We start from the raw sequence: 23,634 nt of genomic DNA, 5'->3' as shown, positions 1-23,634 counted from the left end.
ACTAACTTACGGTAATAAAGTGGTTAAAACTAGCTAACTGTATGTAGTTAAAACTAACTGTATACAAAGTGATTGAAACTAGCTAACTGTACAAATGTGTCCCTGAGCAAGACACTTAACCCCTAGTTGCTCCATAGGCGTCTGACATATATAGTCTAGCAATTGTAAGTGGCTTTGGATAAAAGCGTCAGCTAAGTAATGTAATGTATATGTATATAAAGTATAAAGCGGTTAAAACTAGCTAACCATATAAAGTATAAAGTAGTTAAACTAGCTAACTAGATGCTGTCTGTAATGAAGTTGAATAATCTAATCGAATCAAATACTTTATTAGGCCTAGTCCAAACATACACTTTCATATACAATTTTCCTCCTTTTAAAAAAAAAAACTGTCCACATGAAAACACAAAAACATAATTGAAGGTTCTACCAAATCAAGAGTTGTTCTTGTTAATGGCTTTAGCTTGTGTTGTTTATTAATAAATCCATAAATTAAGACATTTTACCAGAGCTTAAACGAAGTTGAATAATCGATTGACAAAAACGTAATTGGCAATTTTTCAAGCACAATAACAACTTTCCAGCTCAATTTTGAAGACTTTATTGGATCACAGTAAACTGGATATCTGACATTTGAAAACCTTAATGAGCATGTTGCATTTAAATAAACCAAACGATTAATCAAGATCAGCAAATAATTGTTAGTTTCAACATTCGACACAGATCATATTTCAGGTGTTGTACTTAATAAATGAACATGTAGCCTAAACAAAAGTGCTTCCTAAGCACCGCTAAACAGAGGATTTTACTGCAACTACCAGTGACTCTCACATCCTGAGATGATCTTTCAAGATAAAGAAGAAGCCACCAGTCTGAGTCTGGCGGGTTGGTGGAACTGCTCTTATCTCCGTTCTGTGTAATTTGAAGGTATTTTGGTGTAATAACATGCTGCCGAGTCTGTGCTGACATTTGGGGAAATGACTGATGTTATTTTCTGAAAGCTAAAATGGCGTGCTAACGACATGTGGGCGGGCAAATGCTGCTGCGCCTCTACTCGGGTCTTTCCGGTAGCCTCTCCGAAGGGGCTGAACGAACACGCGAGCTGCGGCGAGCAGCAGCCGCAGCCGCAGCCGGAGCAGCAGCGGGAACAGCCGAGCGACCCGGGGCCGATTCTTACCCAGTTTTCCGTCGGGGAAACAGGCCAGCGGGGGTCGGGCTGGGGGCTCGGGTACAGAAGAATGAGAGAGCCCTCTTAGGAGGGGGCGAAAACATGAACGGCGCCGTGTACATTTCGTTTTTCCAGGGCCAGCTGGAGTCCGTGCTGGAGCAAGTCGTTCAGCTCGCCGTCCAGGAAATAAGCAAGACTGTGGGCTCCAGCCTGAACACGCTGCTGCTGGAGACGGCCGTGAAGGAGCAAGAAAACCGGCGGCTCCTGCTCCAGCTGCAGTCACGGGAGAACCGGGGCCGAGCCAACGCCAACACCGCGGACGTCGGCGGGGGCGGCTCCCCTAAAAACAAGGCTGGTAAGACGGCGGGGGACGAGAGGGCGGACAGCGGCAGAACAAAGCCCGAGCAGAGGCTCCACGCCCCCGGAGCGCACAGCGCCGAGCCCGGCCTGTCCACCGACACACGCCGCCTGGAGCAGAGAGGACGAGTCGTGGGTAGGCACCCCGTTACACAACACTCACACACGGGCACTCCTCCCTCTGTTTCGGCCTCCAGCGGCACCACAACGCGGTGTTGCGTAACTCTGCAGCCGCTTAGTGTTTATGAGTAAACTGCAGAGGAAGTGAGGCCTGCAGGTGATTAAAAACAAGGTTCACGGGCTGAAGCCTCAGTCCCGAAAGCAACACACACACAGGCAAGGAGGGCAGCCCGAACTGGGTCAGGACTACTTTTTAATTGGGGGTTTAATTGGAGCAGAATGGAGGTGGGGCAGGATATAATGGGTGTAAATAATTAACTGTTGTGCAGCCTGTTAGGTCACGTGATATGAGGTTAGTGTGAAGCTTTTGACAGACCAAGTTCAGGAGGAAACCTGGCTTTAAAAAGTTAAAGAGGCCTCTACTCCGAGGCTTGTAGCTCATGAAGTAAGATTTACAGCCATCGTGGTGGAGACCTGGACAAAGAAGCAACAGACTGCAGGAGACGGCCTTGTGGTTGACGGGGTCGTAGGCCCACATGGAGCCGGACCCCCTATGCGAGGTTAAACCGGTGTTTGACTGGAGGAGAAAAGGGCCGAGGCGTAAAAAAGGGAAGGACAAAGATGTTGCATGGTTGGTGGTGAAAATTCACGGGTTTTAAGTCAGATTTTCCTTCCAGGAGAAGCGCTCGAACGCGTCGCCAGGTCAACTTCCAAAGGCCAGACCGTGTCTGCAGGAGGCCGACTGCTGTTCCACATCCGAGTTTTAGTTCAGGCCGAGCTCGACGAGCCTCCGTCTGGACGCAGTCCATTTTAGTTCTAACAGGTTTTGGACTGAAGGGGGGCGCAGAGGTCAGGGGTGGGTTTCAGGAGCACGAGGTGCATCTGTGGAAACCTTAGGATACTAGTGTAGATTAATAACAGTTGTTAATGCAGAAGGACAAAACGGAGGGTGAAACTAAAAACTCTTGGTATAAAAAAGATTTCCGTCACACGGTCGACGTTTTCATCATTCAATACGTTCATTATAATTTCATATAGTAGTGAAGCTACTAGTCGAACGTTGCTAGGTTACTGGTACGCTGCTCATAAATCATTCTTCTGATCGCACCCGTCTGTTCGTGGAGCCTCATGTTCGCGCTCGAGCGAGACTGCAGCGCGCCCTGAGAGCGCCACGCACGTTTACTGTTTTATTAAATCGCACACTTTTTTGCGACACGGTGTCCAGCTGTGGGATCGTCATGGAGACCGTTTCTGTCGTCTACCTGACACCTGACACCTGTCGGTTTCACTCGGGACAGTTTTAGCACAAACTGAACTTGACCTCCATATTTATTCAAACGTTACTGTGTCGTTTAGTGTTAAATGCAAGGAACGGGTTTCCTGACGGGGAGTTTCCTTACACCACACCTCCTTTAACGCCAAGGTCACTGAGGTCAAACCAGCCACCGCTTGGATTTTGATGCTCGTCTATTAGTGCTGTTACGGTACCAGCGCTCAGAGCGGACATCATTAAAATACACATAAGTGTTAATTATATTTAATTCTTATTTTAAGACTTTTCTTCATCTTTTTGTTGTATGATATTTAAAGTTCATGGAAATCTTTGTGAGAAAATCCTCAGCACATTCAGACTGTGCCAAAAACCAAAACCAGCGGATGTGTTGTTTTATTTGCAGGGTTGCAAACGATGTGTGCATTTCTGTTAGATTGTGTCGTGTGTTTGTTTGATAGGCACGTTTTTGTATATGCAAAACAAAATGCGCTGCTTTGTTTGCGGTGTTCTTGATATTTGCAAATTTGTGAGCGCCACGTTCCCTTTCAGAAACAAACGAAGTGACGAGAAGTACAAAGATCGTCGACGCTGCGACACACGTTCTTCATTGATCCGTAAAGTTTCATCCGACCAACAAACCCAAAGAGATTATCAGTTTATACCTGGTTTAAAACCGCAGACTGAACTGGAGTTTAATGTTTGAATCCAGACGCAGGACCGCACGCTGCGTTTATACTGAGCGGTTTCCAGGGGACCCGCGGGGCCTTACAAGGATTACATTTGGTTTAAAAAGGTCTTTATATTTTTTCTTGTCCTTTCTTAGGATTAAATAAATGCCGTAACGTCATAAATATGAGCGACTTTATAATTTACTCCGTCTGGTGTGACTCTGATGTTAGACGGCGGCGCTGGTAACGTTCCTGTTTACGTCGGTGTTCAGCTTTACGCTCTGGACCGCGGCGTGTTCGCCGTGCACGAGCTGTTAGAAAAGACGACTCAGAAAGGGCAACTGCCTGAAGTTCAGAAAGCCAGAGATGCGGGCGAAAAAGCCAGAGATGCGGGCGAAAAATAGTCCCAGTTATCCTTCAGCCGGCGAGTTGGTCCGAGACATTTTAAAGGGACCTCTGTTTTAATCGTAGTCAATGTTTTAATCAACTTCCTGTTAGAAGCAAGCAGACCTTGAAATGTGTGTTTTTAATTACCCAGGACGTGTGACTGTGCTTCACAGCAGCTGAGCTGTTACCCAGAAGTCCTTTCTCTTCTTTCCTTCCTACCTGACTTGGACTCGGCGTGAACTGAGCAGGGAAGAACCGAGAATTTGGCCTCGCAGATTCATGCACACACGCGATCGGTTAGAAAAACAACAAACAAACAAACGTTCGAACCTGCACAATGACCTAAGAGTTTGTCGTAATTTGTTTTTTAAATTTTAATTTGACAAAATTAAAGCTGGTGTTCCTCTGATTAAATATTATAAATATTAACTGGGAATCATTTTCTCTAATAGGAAACAGCGATGTCGGCAGAATGTTGCATCTGCAGGAGTTAAAGTCTTAAAAAAATAATTTCCACGGGTTTGAATCTACGGGACGCCTGTGACGTGGCGAGTGTTTGTGCGGAGGATCAGATGAAACTAATCCGTCAGAGCAGGACTGACTTCCTCCATCACAAACTCTGTCAGTCACGTTCAGACGCTGCTTTGTTTGGGTGTGTTTCAGCTGCACCGCCGCTGCTGCAGCACGCACACACATGCAGAGACACGTGAGGAAGGAGGCCGCCGCCGCCGCCTCACTGTCACACATGCATGCACACATTGATGCTCACTCGAACGCACACACACACACTGCTGACACGCAAACCCCAGCCCTCCCTGAAAAACCAGGCCGGTGGCGTGAGAGAGAGGAGCTCGGGACGCACGGTGACCTCACAGCAGTGACGGCCAATCACATCCTGAACCTGAGCGCGATTTTACTCCCACGTCCAGAATAAGGCAACTTTATTTGTCCCACACGAGGCTTTTTAACAAGGAGGGATAAGACAAACTGATGAAACGGCTCGCCGAGTTCACTAATAACAGTTCACGTTGGCTGTTTACTGTCGTGGAAATTACATCTTGCTGCTGAGAGATTAAGCGAATAACTGAGTAACAACCAACTTTATTAAAAAAAGAGCATAAAGAGAGAAGAACTAAAACTTGACTTAGCGGGACAGTAAGCATGATCAGTACAGGAAAGGCAATGAGTGAGCGAAATCTCTACATTTGATTAAGAAAACAAATCCCCAACCTGGAGGTTTAATGTTAGTATGAGAATATATTTACATGTTAGTCCTGATTTGGATGATCTGCCTACAGATAGTTTTAGATTCAGCGGTCTCTGGTATCAGCCCACACGGCTGCGGCTGAGGTGTGATTAGTGCTGATGTTTGTGTATTTATTATAATTTCAGATCACAGCGTACCGTTAGTAGCCTGTAACATTAATTCCAGTTGGACAAAACAGCAGTTTCATTTTGTGGGTTGTTTTCATTAAATTATTGCGTAAGAAAGTTGCTCTACAAGGTGGTGAGACTTTGTTTATGCAAATTAACTCGTCAGTAATAAAAACCGTGCATCCAGAACGACGAGTTCGACATTTCAAAACTTTGCTGTCTCAACCTTTTTTTAATGTCCCGCCTCCTCCTGGCCGGTCGGTTCACGACTTAACACACGCGGCTGCACGAGCGTTCAGGCGCAGCAGCTGGTTTATTAATCCGACGCCAGCTGCAGGTGTAAAATCCAGCGGCTGTGGATAAATGGCTATTAAACATTCGTGGGAACATTTGTGCCCCCCCCCCCCCAGTTCTGATCATTTTGGCGCTGGTGATCTTCCTTTGTCGCTCGCTGTACCCTCTTTCGGCGGCGCCAAAAATTTCTCTATGCAGGGACAAACGCTGGTTGGTGTTCAGTTCACTCAGGCACCGCCCTCGCCCCAGTGTATCTGCAGCAGGTAATTCAAGTGCAGCACACAAAGCTACACAAGTCGGACACATTAAATCAATATTTTTCCGATTCGGTTTTTAAACTAAATCAAAGAACGAACCGTGCACAGATTTTAAAAGATCTTTGTTTCAGGTTTGTGGAGCATGAAAACTATTAAACGCTGCTTCTCCAGCTTTAGGTTGGGACCTGATCCCAGACCACCTGGAGGTCTGTTTTTATTCTTCAGGGAATTGTCTTTATGTGGAAGCTTGAACTGAGGTCTGAGGTCCAGGACTACTCAGAGATCTCAGGTCTGGTTTGTGGTCGTTGAAGCTGAGTGCAAATCTTTGGCTCCACGATCTGTTATTTCAGCGGAGCGTCCGTGCTACTGTCTTAATCCGTCTTAAAACCTGCCTCACTTTCCGAAGAGTCTCTGCTGGTTTGTGTTCTCACCAGATGTTTTATGGCCACGTTCCCTTCTGATGAAGCAATGTCTTCAGGGCTTTTCTTTTCTCACCCTCATTGGAATGAAAATGGGTCCAAACATCACCTCGTTTCTTTTGTTGTCTGCAAAGCATCAGATTCCCTCTCACGTTAATCTCTGCACGCTCGTAAAGGCGAGGCCCCGTAAAAAGAATAAATGCACTCATCTACATTTTGTCAGTTTACAGGTTTGTAATGTGTGTTAAAATACTGCAGCGTCTGCCCACATTTCCCATCATGCAGTGCTGGACTGAGCAGTTTTCTATGTTTGCGTGCTGGTTATGGTTTTTAGTTTCTCTACAGTCCTATTTTGGTCTCAGCTGCATGTTGTTTTAGTCACAGTTAACGTTTAATCACGTCTTTGTGTTTATTCGTAGTTTTTGTTAAAGAAATCGACACTAACTTCAGGTTTGCGGTCAGCGGCAGTGAAACGTGGCTGTAGACAGGCGGCGAAGGGAAGCCCACTCTGCTCCACGCCTGCGTGTGCGTCGCTGCATATGTAAATGTACTTTATGATAGACACACCCTGATATGTGAAAAAGACAAACTGAACCAGCACCCAGATTGGTATTATGAGTGTCTGACAACATTTTGAAAAGGATCCCTACAAAGCCACCAGACTCCACTGACAAATACAGTCATTTTACCTCTCTGGTCTACGGCTGCCTTGATTGGTTAGTTTGTGGCTTGGGGGAGGGGGGAGGGGGTTTAAACAACAGAGTCACACGATAACACAAAGAAAGACACAAAAACAACAACATAATACAAACTTACCAAGGCTGCGGTTGACCAGCAACTCCCGTACTCTGCAAAGTAAAATTACCGTATTTGTCAATGGAGTCTGGTGGCTTTGACGAGAGCGATAACGGCGACTGTTTCAGGTTGAACAAACAGGATCTTGCTCTTTAATGAAAGGTCTCTCACTGTAAGGATCCTTTCAATAATGCTCTCAGACACTAATAACAATCTGAGCCTGTCAGCCTTAAGTGGCCGGATGGAAAGATTACTTTGCTGCTGCCGACTCGCTCGTCCCGCTGTTTCCCAGGGAAGTGATTTATTCTTAGGCTTTGCACCAAGAGAGCTCAGAGAGGGTCTACTGCTGCAGATTTACTGCCTCTCCTGCTCCTGAGTATTCAGTATTCGAGAGGACGTCCTCAAAGGTGACAAAGGAAGACGCTCACTATTTAAACCCATTAATCGATGATATATTATGATAGTTGGCGATTAATTTAATAGCTGCTCCCGGCTGTAATCAGCTGTGTGTTAGCGTCTTTGCTGCTAACTAGCTCGCTTTGCTTCCTGCAGGAGCCATGAAGGTGGGGGTCACGCCGGCAGAGCGTCTTCAGAAAGCCGGAAGAACGTGCAGGGAGCTAATGAGGCCGCGGCCCCGACACGCTCGGGTCAGAGGTCGCTTTGTAAGGGGGCCCTTCCCTCGTCTGCTCACTGTGGAGACAAAGGACGAAGAGGAGGAGGTTCTGTTAGTGTAAATCATTAAATGAACCCCCGTAGAGCCGCGAGGAGACCGACAGAGACCGGCTTTTATCTAGATCATCCAATCACTCGCTCCGTACAGTGAAAAAGTAACTGATTCAAAACCCACACTTCACTTATTATATCTCTGGTTCTGTACTAGAGATGCACCGGTTTCAGTTTTCTCTGTGACGGAGCTTTATGTACAAATAACATCCAACTGGGAATGAACCGAAGAACTGAATAGGCCAGATATGTAACGCTGCTCGGCGCCGGTCTTCGTTTAGCTGGAGCTGAGGTTTTATTTGAAAAGGTTTGTTTTGAGACGGGACACAATACGAGATGTAGCTCAAGAAGCTCAGAACTGTTCTTAAATGCGGTTTCCTCTGCTGGTGATTGGACACGTTCAGGTTTTTCAGGGGATGGATGGAGTGATGTCATATTAACGCGTCGCTTCATTTCCCGTCTGTGTGGCGAGGAGCAGCTGATCCTGCAGCTTTAAACCCACCACAGGGACACTTCACAATAAAGGCCGGACGTTAAATAACTTTTATGTGAAGTTGCATCAGCTGCTCACGCCGGCCGAGCGCTGGAGGGGAACTGGTAGGGTTGTTCCGATTGGATCGCTGATTGAAGGGATGATCAGTGATCGGTTTTTCACGTTGGAAAATGATCATAAATGCCAATCGGTGTTTCCCAAACGTCGTCGTTTTGTCCTAAATCCAAAGATACTTTTACTGTCGTAAAGCCAGAAAATATTCACATTTAAGAAGCTTATTTTAAAACTCAAAGTGATTCATCGACTATCAAAATGGTTGGTGTTTAATTTAATCGATTGTTGCAGCTCAGCACTCACGCGATCAGAGTCTTTGATCCAACCCTTTTTCCTTTTATTCCATTTTCTCTCACAGATGAGTCAAACACTGAAGAGCAGCAGTTTGTTTGTTTGAAATCTGCAGTGTTTGCCTTACTGAGCTGTAGCCGCAGAGCTGAAGCACGGTTTGGTTTTTTTGTGCGTAGTATGGTTGCTCTTGTGTCCATGGTTAGAATAGCTTAACACTTCAGTGTCAGATGAATGTTTGGGTGGTGGTCACGGTCCGGGGGGTTTGAGGGTCTTCCCACAAGAAAATTTGACGTTTTCCAATGACAAATATGTGATTTCACATCACATTGGGCCGTTATTTTCACCATATCTCTGAAAAAAGATCAGTCTACTGGGGAGGAAGTACAACCTTTAGATTAGGTGAAATTACTTTGGTTGGTTCTGATGCTCCACAGTGATTTTTACATTGACGGCACAGCGTGTTTTGGGCATCACCCCCTAAAACCCTGTAAATATGACCTCAGAACCATTATAGGGTTGTTCATGTTTTATTTTTACAGCTATAGACATTTATCTGTTTAGACATTAATATAAAAAACTAGGCAAGAGTAGACACATTAAAGCGCAGCAGGAGGCTGCAGATAGTTCCCGGAAGTCCTGGGCGTTGAAATTGAATTGAAAATGAGCGTGAGAAACGAAAAAACTGTGATTTTAAGTGATTTTTGGTAATTTATCCAATAAATGCGTTGATCTACAATATGTGCACAGCTCAGTGACACGTGTATGTAGTTACATTGCTATTTTTTTTAACAGCTACAATCACCTACCTTGTTCACATTTTTTTGGCCAACCTTACGTTGGAAAGTGTTCCTCTTGAAAACACGTTTTAAAATTCAGATCAGATTTACCTTTTAGTAATCCCGTGGCACCAGGGTTAACTGATTTTAATGACGAATGTTTCCCACAAAGAAAGAACACATGACTGTGTTTATGTTTGGTTTATTAAAAACATCACTGCAGATCATCTTCAGGCTCCAGTGAACTCCAGCGTTAGACAAACCTACACATCTGTAAAGATTCATCCAGGTCATGGTTATCCAAGAAAAGCTGAATCGGGAGCAGCTGGACGTTTCAGAAGAAGTCCAGTTGCTCTCAGTTCAACCTTTCTTGTAAACGGCTCCAGGTTTGATTGAGAAAGTTGTGCATTGTTAAATTTTGGAACTTCATTAACAGCTTTTGCTGCTGATGTTGGCATCAGTTACTAGATAGTTTGTTAGTTAGTGAATGTTTTTTCAAACGGTTCTCACACACAGGGACTCTGATGATGATGTGATATGAACTTAATAAAGTAATTATGTAATTAGAGTGAACATATCCAGGAAGAATTGAGTGTTCACAGATATTAATGTTGGCTGAATCAGCCACTATGATGTATGAATGTCGGAAAATAAGCTGAGAAGGGAAAGAAAATGATGAATGATTTCTTATAAATGGTGTATTATAATTGGCATTTACCATCTCAGCACTCGTCCACCTCGCAGAGTCTACTGCTCTAATATAAGTAATGTTTACTATGAAGATTGTTTTTATAATATGCTGGTATACTGCTTTTAGTGTTAGGGGTAAAAAAATAAACACATAAAGTTTTGAAATCTTTTTTTCATACATGCACCACTCCTATATTAAAATAAAATTAAATACCACCCCCACAAAAATACATATTTTCAAATAAATGAATAGGCTGCCTGTTTAGATTGTGTGCTGCTAACTTTTTCCATTGCTAGTATCATAATTTGTTTAATTTGTGAACCGTTAATGTCTCTAAATCTTCTAATTTAGTGGAGAAAATCCACTAAGATGCTTTAATGCACATGTTTATTCAGTTGTGCTAATAATACATAATCTTGTCTTTCAAATGCATTTTGTATTGCAGCTTCGAGTTTCGTGTCCTGGTGAGGCTCTGGGCTCCAGAACCAAAACTCTACACAAAATAATGATCTTTGGTCTTTTCTAAAACATTTGCTTGTAAAACACAGAATATTTTTTCCCATTAAAATCATCGTCCCATTTTACAGTTTGTCTCCGGGTTTATAAACTTTATATGTTTATTTTGAAATATGTCAGACAGAATAGTAATTAAAACCAATCAAAATGTTTAAATAACAAAATGCATTTATTATATTACAGCAAAAGAAATCTTTGAAACTCAGTTTCTTTACATATTCGAATAGGAGTGGGAAAACATATTTATTCTGACACAAATCAAATGCTTATAAATAATCTAACCAGGGTGCGAATTATACCGTGTCGACCGGGGGGGTCAAAAAGGAAACCCAGTACGGCGCAGGCCCGGGCGCAAAAGCGATTTAAACCTGCACCTCAGTTATTTACATAGAGAAGGAAAAAAGCAGCACATCTATGAGGAATGAATGAAATAACAACATCAACAACGGCGCTGAAAATAAACGCTCACTGATCGTTTCCCTGTAACTCGTGAAAACAAAACACCCAGTTTTAAACAGATTTATGTTTCCACACTGACACTGTTTCTTACTTTCACTCCACAGATTGAAATGCAAAAACCTTTCCTGGATGTCCGTGTCCTGTTTGTTCCCCCCTTAACTTATAACCTCCCTCCCTCCATGAATAATATTTGAGTATTTCCCGGTAAGTACGATTAAAGAGACCAAAATTATCGCTGGGCTAAGATGTACTGAAACATTTCACCAAGCTTTAACATTAGATAATTATATATATATATATATATATCTCAAATGTGCATTAACGTCAAAGCTGTTTTCTAATTATTAACTGTATGAGCCCAACTGCTGACATAATGACTGCCGGATTTTTAAATGAACAAAATGTGTCGTTAAGATGTGACTAAACTCAGGAGCAGTGAGCGAACGGACGCACAGCAGCACAACAACGTGGAGAGTTTTTACACTGAGAGCTTCGGTTTCCAAGCTGTTAGTGAATCAAACAAACCAGAGCGGAAGTTAACTCGCCCTGCTTCTCTGTAAGGTCATTTTATCACATCAAGTTTCCCTCAGCGCTCTTATAAAAAAACCAAAAACACGACCAGATTTCAGAGCGGCTGAAAAGTCTCCTCGCCACAAACCTTTTTTAATCACGCTGTCTGAGGTCTTTGCGTGAAGCCCGTTCTGTGATCAGCTGCGTGAAATTAATTAAAGTACATTAAATCTGAAGAAACAGCGAGTCTGCGTTCAGGACTTCATGTGTTTCAGATTTGCATTAAAAGCTTGATTTGATCCTGACGCACGCCACGATGGATCGATCGTGTGGCGGGTAACGCCTGTTCAGGGTCAGACACGTGCGATGACTGTGCTGCGTTCAGGGCTGACGGACAGTGACGTAAATCTCTAAACCAGCAGACAGTTTTATTGTTTAGACAAATTACAGCTGATGATGATGATGGCGGCGGCGGTCTCTCCTGTCTCCCCTGCAGACCAGCTGAAGTCCGTCATGGAGCAGGTCCTGGACTTTGCTGTGCGCGAGCTGACGAAGATCGTGGAGGCTTCGTTCGACGACCTCCTGCTGGAGATCACCAAGATGGAGCGAGAGCAGCGGGTCCTGGAGGAGCGGCTGGACCGGAGCTCCGACCGAGGGGGGGGAGAAGGGGAGAGGAGGCGGAGCCGGGGGGAGGAGGAGGGGGTCGGAGAACGACTCGGTGTCACCCAGCGGCTCGGAGGACGCCCGGGAGGAGCTCGCCGAGGTCCCGGCGTCCAAAGAGACGGCGGAGCGAGGCGGTGAGTGCAGAGCCGCAGACACGCCCACCTGGCCGCAGTGATGCACAGGTGTACCTCAGGACGCTGTGACATCACTGCGGTCAGAGGTGAAACAGATCCAAAAACATGCTTACAAATTGTTTCTCCCCTCAGACCCGGAGCGCCCGCCCGTCCTCTCGGTCTCTCAGGACTGGGTTCCCATCCTGGACAAAGTCTTTGGTCAGAAGTGGTGCAGCGACGTCTGGCAGATTAAAGAGCTCGGAGGAGGAGGTGGGCGGAGTCTGAGTGACGGCGGGGCGCAGCAGGTGCAGCCTATCCCCGCCCCCTCTCTGACCCTGGAGCCCTCCCCCTCCTCCCCCCAGCTGGACCCCCGCTGGACTCCTCTGGAGGACATGGAGGTGTTTTCCCCGGATGACGAAGACAGTCAGAGGAACAGCAGGCGAGGAGCCGCCACCACCGCCACCGGGCCCTCACCTGGCCCTCACCTGGACCCTCACCTGGACCGCCCGCCAGCCCCACAGGTGAGAGAGGGGCCCCGCTCACTGAACACTTCACACCTGAGACGAGGAGGAGGCGGGAATTCAGTCTGAAACACCGAATCTCAGAGAAAGAAAAACAAAAAAAATATAGAAACAATAAGATTTATATATATCTATCTCTAATAAACTAGAGTAAATATTGTTATTTATAAAAATATAAATGTGATGGAAAATTCAGATTTATACAGATAAATATATCTTGAAACATCAAATATATAAAAAAATAAATATGACAGTAAAAATCATAAAAGATCTTTGGAAAAAATAAAATTACAGACATATTATTAAAAAAAGAAGGCTACAGATACCAGTCCTGGAGAAACATAAAAATATATACAATAAATAAATCTAAAAGTGTATAAAAAGCCAACAATGTAGTTAAAGTGTGTTTTTATAACTGTATAAAATAAAGTGTTGAAGGTTTCACACGGGGAGACTCGTCACTGCCCTCCACTGGACGATGCGTTCAGAGATATGAAGACAACATCTGCAGCTGAGCGTCTTCACATCATCATTCTGTGAAGCATAGTAACTGTGAGAAGTTTCATTCACATATATTAATATTTACTGGCAGCTCAATGTTTTTATATTTACTTTCATTGCTATAAAATGTTATTTAATTCAAAATTTCTCTACCAAAGTAAATTAATCCTTGAGTAAGTATTGTTCTAACTTTTTATATGCTTTAACTGTTGTTTTTCATATTCTGATTGGTGTTATTATTTGGTTTAAATACTATGTAATGAGAATAATATTTATGGGTTAGCACTATAGTGAACTCTGCAGGGTCACGAAGGGGCTGCAGCCAATCCCAGCTGTCACTGGTGAACCCTGGACAGGTCGCCCAGATTCACACGTTCACACCGAAGGGCAAAGAGTCGGCGGTTAACCTGTGCATGTCTCTGGACAGACTCCACACAGAAAGGCCCGGGCCTCGATCCACGGATCCTCCTCGCTGTGAGGTGACGGTGCTAACCGCTGCACCACCGTGCCGCATCTGTGTGTCGTGTTAATCTTGATTATTCTCATGTTTAGCATAGTTTATTTTCTGGTACAGTAAAGGAGGACACTTCCAGAGAGGTCACTTAACAAGAGCTTCTTCTGCAGCTGTGAGTTTTAACTTGTCATATTAAAGTTAATATTACATGATAAATTCGGAAAATGTTTGTCAGCGTCGAGCTACTGAGGTGACTGCGGCTGACGTTCGCCGACTTGATAGTCTTAACGTGAGCTGCGGGGAATAAAGACCTCCGGTAGACTGCGTGAGCTTACTGTAAGCTTAGAACGGAGGTTCCAACTTCGTGCAGCAAGAGAAAAGACCGCCGCCGCCGCCGCCGCGCTCCCACAAGGTCTTCCCGTGGTGACGTTTTGTAGCTCAGGTGTTCAAATTCTCACAAAATATTTTAGCGTTTAAAAGCAGAATTTGTACGCAGGTGCATGCAAAATTCGCCATAACGCCTGTGAAAAATGATGTATGATGTAAAGATACAGCTGCACATGTTTTTACACTGAGAGCTTCAGTTTCCAAGCTGTTAGTGAGTCAGACAAACCAGAGCGAAAGTTAACTCGCCCTGCTTCTCTGTAAGGTCATTTTATCACATCAAGTTTCCCTCAGCGCTCTTATAAAAAAACAAAAACACGACCAGATAAGTCTACAAGTAAAAAACTTGAATATTCTCATTAGAGTCTCACATTCATGAGAGAAACTTCTCTCTGCAAGGCTGCAACATCACACACACACGTCTGCCGTGTATTATGCATGCAGGGGAAAGTTAGATTAAACTTTGCAGTCGGATTCAGCAGTGAGGAAACACTCGTGAGTTCGGCCCACAGTCATTATCCTGCACCTCAGAGAAAAAACACACCAGAGGGATATTCGATTTTTTTATGACATTAATTTCAGGGATTTTCCGATTTTTCTTCTTGTAAATTTCACTCTTTCATCTAGGAGCTTTTTTCCCTCAGTTATTAACGGTCGTCTGGTGGTTGTAACGAGCGATACAGCGACTGATTCAGGTCAAACAAAACGGAGCAACGTTTTGAATGCAGGACTTTTACTTGTACTGATGTCGTATTAGTACTTTAACTGCAGTAACGGGTCTCTGTCTTCAGGGTCCTCAGGTCGCCGCTCGTCAGCCTCGATGCTCCACCGTCTCCTGACTCTGCCGTCTCAGCTGCTGGATGAAGAGGACGCCGCCGCCAACGAAACGCTGGCCGCTCTGGCGACAGATGGCGTCGAACCGCCCGGCCAGACCTGCACGTCGCCCCTGACAACCAGGGAAGAGGAGGAAGAGGAGGAGGAAGAAGAGGAAGAGGGGGAGGACAAAGGGAGGAAGGTGAGGGAGGGCGTGGCGGTCTCGCTCACACGGAATCCTTTAATACCCGAGTAATACTTTGAACGACTGTATCAGTATTTGTTCGCTGTGGTATTAATACTTTATCTGAGCACTTCCTCCTGTTTCCTGTCTGTGTCTGCAGAAGAAGAGGAGGCGGGTGTGGTCGGAGTGCGAGGAGTGCGGTCGGAGGTTCAGCCGGATGTCTCTCCTGAAGGCTCACCGTCAGACTCACGTCGCAGAGAACGCCGCCGCCGACACGTCGTCCGCGTTCTCTCCACCTGAAGGGACCCCCTCGGATTCGCCGCCACGCTGTTCGGAGTGCGGGAGGAAGTTCTCCACGGTGGCCCGCCTCAGCAGCCACATCCGGACCCAGCACCCCGGGAACCGGTCCTGAACCCGGCGGGACCGAGCGAGTCGCCTGGGCTAACGTGGAAACAGAAACAGGGTCCAACACAAACAAGACCGGGTCCAGACCTTTAGAGCAGAACCAGAGGAGGATTCACACACCTGAGACCAGAAACCATGAAAGGGAAACGCATCCGGATCTGCGTCCAGTAGCTGTTCCCTGAAACCATTTAGCTGAAAAGTTTCAACCTTCAACAGACGAAGCAGAAACCAAACGGCGATTTTAGACCCTTTTATTCTGAAATACAACAGGAAGTTGGCTCCAGGTAGTCCAGCTGGGTCAGTACAGGACTTTCTGTCAGGGTTGCGACTCATTTTCTTTATCAATCGATCTGTTCATTCATTGATCAAATAATCATTTCGTTTACTGAGATATACAAAAACACAAACAGCAGAGAGTGACGGAGCTTTTCTCTGATTTCACTGATAAATTAACTCAGACACATGAACTGAAACAAAAAACTCAGCAGTAAAAACACTTCAGATATTTATAAAGTTTCTAAATATAAGACGTGATATGAAGTTAAACCCAGCAAACCTGTTTGATAATGTGTTCGCTCGTCAGCTAAAGTCTAAAATCGGTCTGTCCCTCGTCATCAGAACCAATCGGAGCGTCTCTGGAGGTCACACGGTAGATTGGCGCCCAAGGCCAGATGGAGTTCAGGTCTGATAGCTGGTTCTGTTTTGGATCTGGTTCACGGTCGGCATTCATTCAGTTCAGACGAATCTCTTTTTGAATCTTTTATCTCAGCTTCTTGTTTTTAAAAAGTACATAAAAACTTTAAAACACAGATCTCACCCCGGGTTTCTCCACGATCAGAGATTTCTGATCAAAGCCCACAAAGTTTAAACTATTAGAAAATAACCAAACAAATGACCCCCCCCCCCCCGAATTTTAACTGTGAAGTTTGAAAACGTACAAATGTTGAAAGCTGAAACTAGAATGGATTTTTAAAATAAGGGATTCGTGAGGATTTGAAATCAGCAGATGTTTTATTGCATGCAAACTCTGGACCAGATTAACCCCTCTGAGCGGATCTGGAACAGGAACTTCAGACAGACGTGTAATCTGGGGGGGACAGACGGGAATCAAAGTGAACCCAGCTGATGTTCAGAACATCCACCTTCTTCTTCTGTAAAACTTCTACAAACCAGGAAACGAGCTCCAGAGGCTGCAGGTGAATTTCAGTCCCGGCAGGTGATTTTGCAATAAGCTCGTCTTCCTCGGCAGCCGGACAGTCGGAGCTTCGTTTCCTGTTTCCTGTTTCCTGCCCCCCTTCCCATCGTGTTTTTTCGTGTTGGACCTGTACAGCGTTGACAGTCACTGTCACAGGGAGACGTGACCTTCTGATTTTTTTCTACCCGTTTGTTTTTAAAGTGCTCTTTTATTGTTTTTCCTCAACAAACTAAAAGACGTTTCTCCTTTTTAAAAAAGGTTTCCAAGGTTAAGTTTTTTTTTTCTTGTCGTTGTATTTTAAATTTTTGGACGCCCTTTGCGGAAGATCCTTGTGTCGCTACTCGTTGAAAGAAAAAAAACAAAACAACGGAAGACGGACTTAATCAGTGGCGTCGATTGTTTGGACTCGTTGAATGTGAATCCAGGCCGTTTCTATCCTTTTGTTGTACAGTTTCTACTTTTCAGACAGAACTGATGATGTATGATGAAATGAGAGAGGTTTTTAAATCTGCGACGGTTCCTTCTGTCTTTGCTTCATCCTCCCCCTCGTTCTTCAGCCCAGATCGGTTCATCACCTCATGTTAACACACAAATACCTCACCTACATAAACGAGACTACATGCGTTTATTTTTGCTGAAAATCATTGTTGGTGTTTATTTTCTCTGGCTTCTTGATGATCTGTACGGAAGCTCATTACTGCCAGAAGAAGAAATAAAATGTGAGAAAGGGACACAAATATTAAACACTTGTTTTAAGTCATAATAACGCGACACTTAATCCAAATCTTTTATTTGTGGTGAGGAAAAACAATTTCATCGTTTTTTTTGTAAAAATTACGAGAAATTAAAATAATTAATTCAGATTGTTTTGGAATAAAGGAAACAATTGTATTTTTATGTAGCAGAAATGAGCTTCCATATATCCAGCAGATATAAATGAGACAAAGAAATGACGAATGTCTATGGAACGGATCTTTTATAAGCGCTTTAAGCGTGCTGTACGTACAAAACAGGGAAAAGCAGCGAATAATGGAAATGAAGTAATTTAAGAAAGTAATCAACAAATACATAAAATGTTAACAAACGCTGAAGACTCATTTGGTGCAGCAGCGTTCAGGGCCTGTTGTTAGAGGTCTGTACTGGTCTAAAGGTTTGGACATGATCTGAAACAGACCCGTGGAGAGACCTGAACCTGACATGTAAACAGATACACAAAAAGGGCAGTGGATGGAAATCGGACTTGGCTTGGTTTCCGCAACTCGACTTCATTATTATTGAATGTCCTCCAGTACGTTTTGTTTATTAAATCAAACCCTGAAATGATTTAACGAATGATTTCTTCAAAACATGTGAATTACTGCCCTAGAAGAACAAAGTCACGCTCTCAAAAGACAAAAATTCTCAGTCAAAATTTTAAGAATGTTTTTTACACTTTACCATCCAGTAAAATGTGTTAAAGTGACGTCAAAGATATAACCCCAACGTCTCCACGTATGTTCGTTAAAAACCAAAATATAACTGTGAAATTCAAGTGGTCCAGCGTGAGTGATGATAAATTAGTCATTTAATTGGAGAGACCAATGGATGGAGAATCTCCCAACAACTACCAGACTCTGTTGACGCAGCGTTTTAATTTCATCTGTTTGTGCTGAGAGTCTCTGTACAAAACATGCTTTATCTTCTGTAGCATTCGTACAACAGGATGAGATAGAGGGATGGATCGGATAACGGATCAATGCATCAGTGATGCATCCTGATCCGCGACGCTTCAGCGCAAACAAGCCATCATTTTTTATTCTTTTGTAAATGTGCAAACTGAAAATTTTTTCTAGTGAGACTTTAATTCTGTTTTTATGTGTTTTGAACAAAACGTTTTAAGCAATATGAAGCCAAAGCTCTGCCGAGCGGCTGGAGTTTGATTTGTTGTAGAATAATAGAAGAAGCCTGTTCACAGCTGCTGGCGAACGTTCATCAGCAAAAAACAGAATAACAAGATGACGTTGAACCAAACCCAGACCACCGCTAGAAGATATCAGCAATGAAAAACTTGGATTTGATTTGGGTGGATCATGAAATCATACTTTAATTTGATAATATAATAATTTACAATTTAATTTCTGCCTCTGAACACTGCTTAAATAACTAAAGCTTCTCGTCTGCTTCGCTAACATCTGAATTACCCAACCACTTTTCTGCAAACGCCGAGCGTCTTTGTCTGGTTCATTGCACTTTCAGCCTCCACGCATGTTCACATACCTCATTTTCCTTGTAAAACATTTCAAGTTTTTAAATTTTTTCCCCCTCTTTCCACACAAACATTGTTACCTCAGTAGACGTGGGCCGTTGATACTACCGTAACGTGCATTTGTTTTATTTGTTGTTCTGTCTCATGTTGGATGCGTCTCAGCTTTTTGTTACACGGCGGCTGATGCTGTCTGGTAGAAACCACAAAACTGCAAATGTATAAGCTTCTCAGGTTTGAAGATGGGAGTCCGTTAAAGGTTCATTTCAATATTTTTAATCCTGGGCCCCTTTTTTGCACAGATGTTGGTGTTGAAATGACTCATAGATACAAAAGGTTTTTGAATCTGTGCAGTAGATGCTCCAGCGTATTCCTTTGTCAAAATGGCGTCCACAGAATGAGCTTCTTGTTGCCAGCGACAGGCTCAGGCTGTGACACCAGGAGTCTGACAACATCATGGAAAGGATCTCTACGAGGGACTCCGGGTGACCCCCTTTGTTTTTAAACAGGAAACTGAAGTCTCGCTTCAGTTTCCTGTTTAAAAACGGCATCTACTGCACAGATTTAAAAACAGCATCTACTGCACAGATTTAAAAACACCTACGAGTCATTTCAACACCAACAATATGTGGACACATGGCCCAGGTTTAAAAATACTGAATACGGAATTTATCCTTTAAGATTATAATTTATAATGAATAACTTAACCTTGGAAACCTTAATCTTCATTAACCTCTCTTGCTGCCTGACGCACACAGAATAGAAAGGTGAATATTAGAGACAGGTTTCCTCCTGACGGCAGCAGCATCATGTGACCTGTTAGCCCATCAGTGCTCCTTCTGTCTTTGTTTACAAAGCCATAGAAGAGAGAAATGTTTCTGGTCGGGCAAAACACAAAAAGGGAAAGTTAAGTATGAAGACAAATGTGAGTTTGAGACCAAAAACCAGGCGTAGAAATGAAACTGAAATGTTTTATTCACAGCACAATACAGGGACCCGGTAAATGAAAACTAATCCAATATAATGTGTTTAAGCTTTGTATTCTGAAGATTACGTGGGTGTAAGATGACGTTTTTATATCTAATTCTGTGATACAGATCTTGTAAGTAGGAGATCTTTGCTTGTATTTAAGCAATGCTAAAATCATCATTATGAGATTTTCTTTGGAAATTAGAGATGCTCCGATCCGATATTGACATTGGATAACGGCAGATGCTGACTCAGATAGCTGGATCGGGTGTCGGTGAAAAGGGGCCCGATGCGCCGGTAGACCTGAACATTTTGATTGGAGAGCTAACAGCATTTTATTTTACAACGTTAGGAAGCAATGTTTAAGACGAGCCTGATGTTGGCTTACACATAAAATAATGATCAAGGATATCTTTATTGTCCCTGAGGGGCAAATCTGGTGTACAGACAGCAGTCAACACAAAACTGTCAACAGTCACAACTAACAAACAAGCAATGTTAAAATAGGCAAAAGGAAATATATGTTAGAAGACCACAGTTGAAGTAAAACTTTAAAACAATAGAATGGAATTACAGTGAATTATTTAAAAGCCCAATAGCAGCTGGGACAAATGAATTTCTAAATCTGTTTGTCCTGCATGTTGACGTCCTCTATCTACAGCCCGAAGAGGGTGTTTAGGATCAACCAGGACTGAATGGGCCGCCTTCACATTCCAAACCTTGTAGGGTGGCTAGGATCAGCTAGAATTGAATGGGCCTTCTTTAAAGTCTGAACCTCGTAGGGTGGCTAGGATCAGCCAGAATTGAATGGGCCTTCTTTAAAGTCTGAACCTCGTAGGGTGGCTAGGATCAGCCAGGTTTCAATGGGCCTTCTTCAAAGTCCGAACCTCGTTGGGTGGCTAGGATCAGCCAGGTTTCAATGGGCCTTCTTCAAGTCCGAACCTCGTTGGGTGGCTAGGATCAGCCAGGTTTCAGTGGGCCTTCTTCACAGTCCGAACCTCGTTGGGTGGCTAGGATCAGCCAGGTTTGAATGGGCCTTCTTCAAAGTCCGAACCTCGTTGGGTGGCTAGGATCAGCCAGGTTTGAATGGGCCTTCTTCACAGTCCGAACCTCGTTGGGTGGCTAGGATCAGCCAGGTTTCAATGGGCCTTCTTCAAATTCCGATCCTAGTCCTGCATTCTGTGTGTGAGAAGCCAAGTCATTACAGTCAGAAATGACCGTAGAGCTGGTGCTCGTTTGTGTCGAAAGGGCCAGTTGAGGTGGTTGGGGCATCTGGTAAAGATTCCCCCAGGCGCCTCCCTAGGGAGGTGTTTCAGGCTTCAAACTTGCGGCTGCAATTTTCCTGCACACTTTGATGATGCTTTGCGATATATTTTCAGTCAGACGGCTTATTAATTTTACACTGGTATTGGATCGGTACTCGGCATCGGCCAATACCCAAAGCCAAGGTACCGGTATCGACTGATAAAGTCGGATCGATGCATCGCTAATCTTTATCTTCAAGTTGTGAGATACTGCTCTATCCTTATCTCGTAATTAAGACTTTATCTTAAATAATCGGAAAATGTCTCACGCCACCCTCCCATCAATGCTTATGAAGTGCTTCATAATAAAGAATCCCACCAGATGCATTTCTCTCTGACCGTTTTTAAAGTCAGTCAGTTTGTAGTTGTAAAAAGGTCATGAAAGTTATTATTTGAGACGCATTCAGACGACATTCATTTGTACATATCGGAGCACATCTCGACTCCTGTGATTTTTATGTTGTGTTTTTTCAAAAGTGGTTGTGTGGTTCCCGTGCGGAGAGAAGACAACCTTGTTTGAGTTCAGCCTTTTTACGCTGTGAAAGACGGGAGTCAGCTCTGCAGTAAAAGCTAACCATGCTTGTGTGGGAGCCCGGAGGGACCTTACAAACGGGTTCCTTAGTGAAACCCTCCACGGTCAGCTCAAAGAGAAAGAGCTGGAGTTTCTGCTGCAGGGGTTCCTCAGGGAACGATCCGAGGTCATCTTATTGTTCGATGCAAATGAGGGAATGAAAGGGATGCTTTAGTATTTTTAAAAGTGTGATTATTTTCCATTTAAATCATTTTTAAGCAGATTGTATGTTTGTAAATGGCATCGGGAAACGTGACCCTGTATAATCCCAATGAAGTGACTTGCTGTCATTTGTCAAAGAAAGTTCATCTCAGTTTTTTGGATTTGATGCAATACTTTTGATAAAAAAAAATGTGCCCTTTTTTTTTGTAACTCAGCAATCTAATAAAACCAAATCTTAACATTTCCTTTTTAATAAGATTTAGAAAAATTGAAGGAGTTAAGTGATGGACAGTTCAAACTTCAGTCAGAAAATGGAAAGTTTATTTCCGTTTTCAATAAATGTGAGAATTCACTGAAAATGGATTTGACCTTTGACCGTTGTCAGTTTTGAGTGAATAATTGCCAACTTTTTACATCTAAAACCAGTGAAAGCGAATATCCACTGTTAATTTTGTGCCCCGTGTTGATCACAGCAGCGTGGTCTGAATGTCACTTACGCCAAGTTAAAGCTGTCTGCCATGATGATGTGATGATGGTGATAGTGTTTTTTATTTTTATGACCTGTTTTAGTCATTGAGATCGGGTACTTTTTAGTGTTACAGTTCAAACAAAACCAATAAATGTTAACAACGACCAGCTGGCCTGACGAGTCTTCTTTACAGCTGTTGTAACAAACGATAAAAGGCAACAGAACCACAGACAGTAAAATGAGTGGACGTGGCCGCCGTGACGTCACAACCCTCGTATTTTTCATTTTGGCTGTGGCCATCTTGGTTTTTTGGAACCAGACATGACCATATTTGGACAAGAGGGTAGATTTAGCGAGCTTGGTTATTAGCAAGGTGCTTCTGTAATTCACATTAACTGTGAAATTTTGGCTTGTAACAAACGGGTCGCTATCTTGGCAACCTTTCAATGAGGACAGAAGGTAGCCCCGCCCTAAAGCCTCCCCTGCTTCCTGGTCTCTGTTCCTCTAAATGGGACCATAATTTACTAAATGAACATCATGCTGTGTTGAAGAAGACTTGAAACTAGCGACTGAGACCAGAAACTCATCAGGAAAGTGTTTACTGAGGGAATAAATCAGTAGAAACATTTTCTCAGAGACTTCTATACAATCACACTTCTTTCTGCAGCCGCTGGAGTCGCCCCCTGCTGGCTGCTGGAGAGGATGCAGGTTTAAGTTGATTCACTTTTCAGACCCAGAGGTTCCTGCATTAACCGTCCCGACGTTTCGGTAAATTGTGATGCTGGAAAAGTGCATCACAGGATCCATAGAAACTTCTGAATGTTGTCCATCCGTGTGAGCATTTTGTTCCAAAAATTCATATTTCAGAAATGTTACCTAAATACTTGTCACATGATTAAGTCTTGTCTTCTTATTGTAATCGAATCACATTTAAAGACCAACAAAATCTAGAATATACAATCTCACAAAAGTGAATACACCCTCACATTGTTGTAAATATCTGATTATGTTTTCATGTGACATCACTGAAGAAATGACTCTTTGCTATAATGTAAAGTA

At 43.6% G+C, this 23,634-nt stretch overlaps 2 protein-coding genes across 2 annotated transcripts; both read left to right on the top strand.

Annotated features, from left to right (window-relative positions):
• The first annotated feature begins 491 nt into the window (after nt 1–491).
• si:dkeyp-113d7.10 lies at nt 492–12,798 on the top strand. Its single transcript, XM_038709151.1, has 3 exons — nt 492–1,661; nt 12,122–12,422; nt 12,555–12,798. Exons 1-3 carry the CDS (start codon nt 1,037–1,039, stop codon nt 12,652–12,654), a joined length of 1,026 nt encoding a protein of 341 aa, XP_038565079.1. The 5' UTR covers nt 492–1,036; the 3' UTR covers nt 12,655–12,798.
• LOC119918131 (zinc finger protein ZAT1-like) lies at nt 12,794–22,742 on the top strand. Its single transcript, XM_038738683.1, has 4 exons — nt 12,794–12,922; nt 13,780–13,939; nt 15,053–15,276; nt 15,419–22,742. Exons 1-4 carry the CDS (start codon nt 12,794–12,796, stop codon nt 15,668–15,670), a joined length of 765 nt encoding a protein of 254 aa, XP_038594611.1. The 3' UTR covers nt 15,671–22,742.
• Nucleotides 22,743–23,634: the final 892 nt, after the last annotated feature.

The sequence above is a fragment of the Micropterus salmoides genome, unplaced genomic scaffold (assembly GCF_014851395.1).
Source record: "Micropterus salmoides isolate LMB-PRFRI ecotype aquatic unplaced genomic scaffold, ASM1485139v1 Ms_hic_scaffold_10, whole genome shotgun sequence".
Classification (NCBI taxonomy): domain Eukaryota; kingdom Metazoa; phylum Chordata; class Actinopteri; order Centrarchiformes; family Centrarchidae; genus Micropterus; species Micropterus salmoides.
Note: the sequence above shows the minus strand (reverse complement) of the source record. Positions and strands in the feature narration are given on the sequence as shown.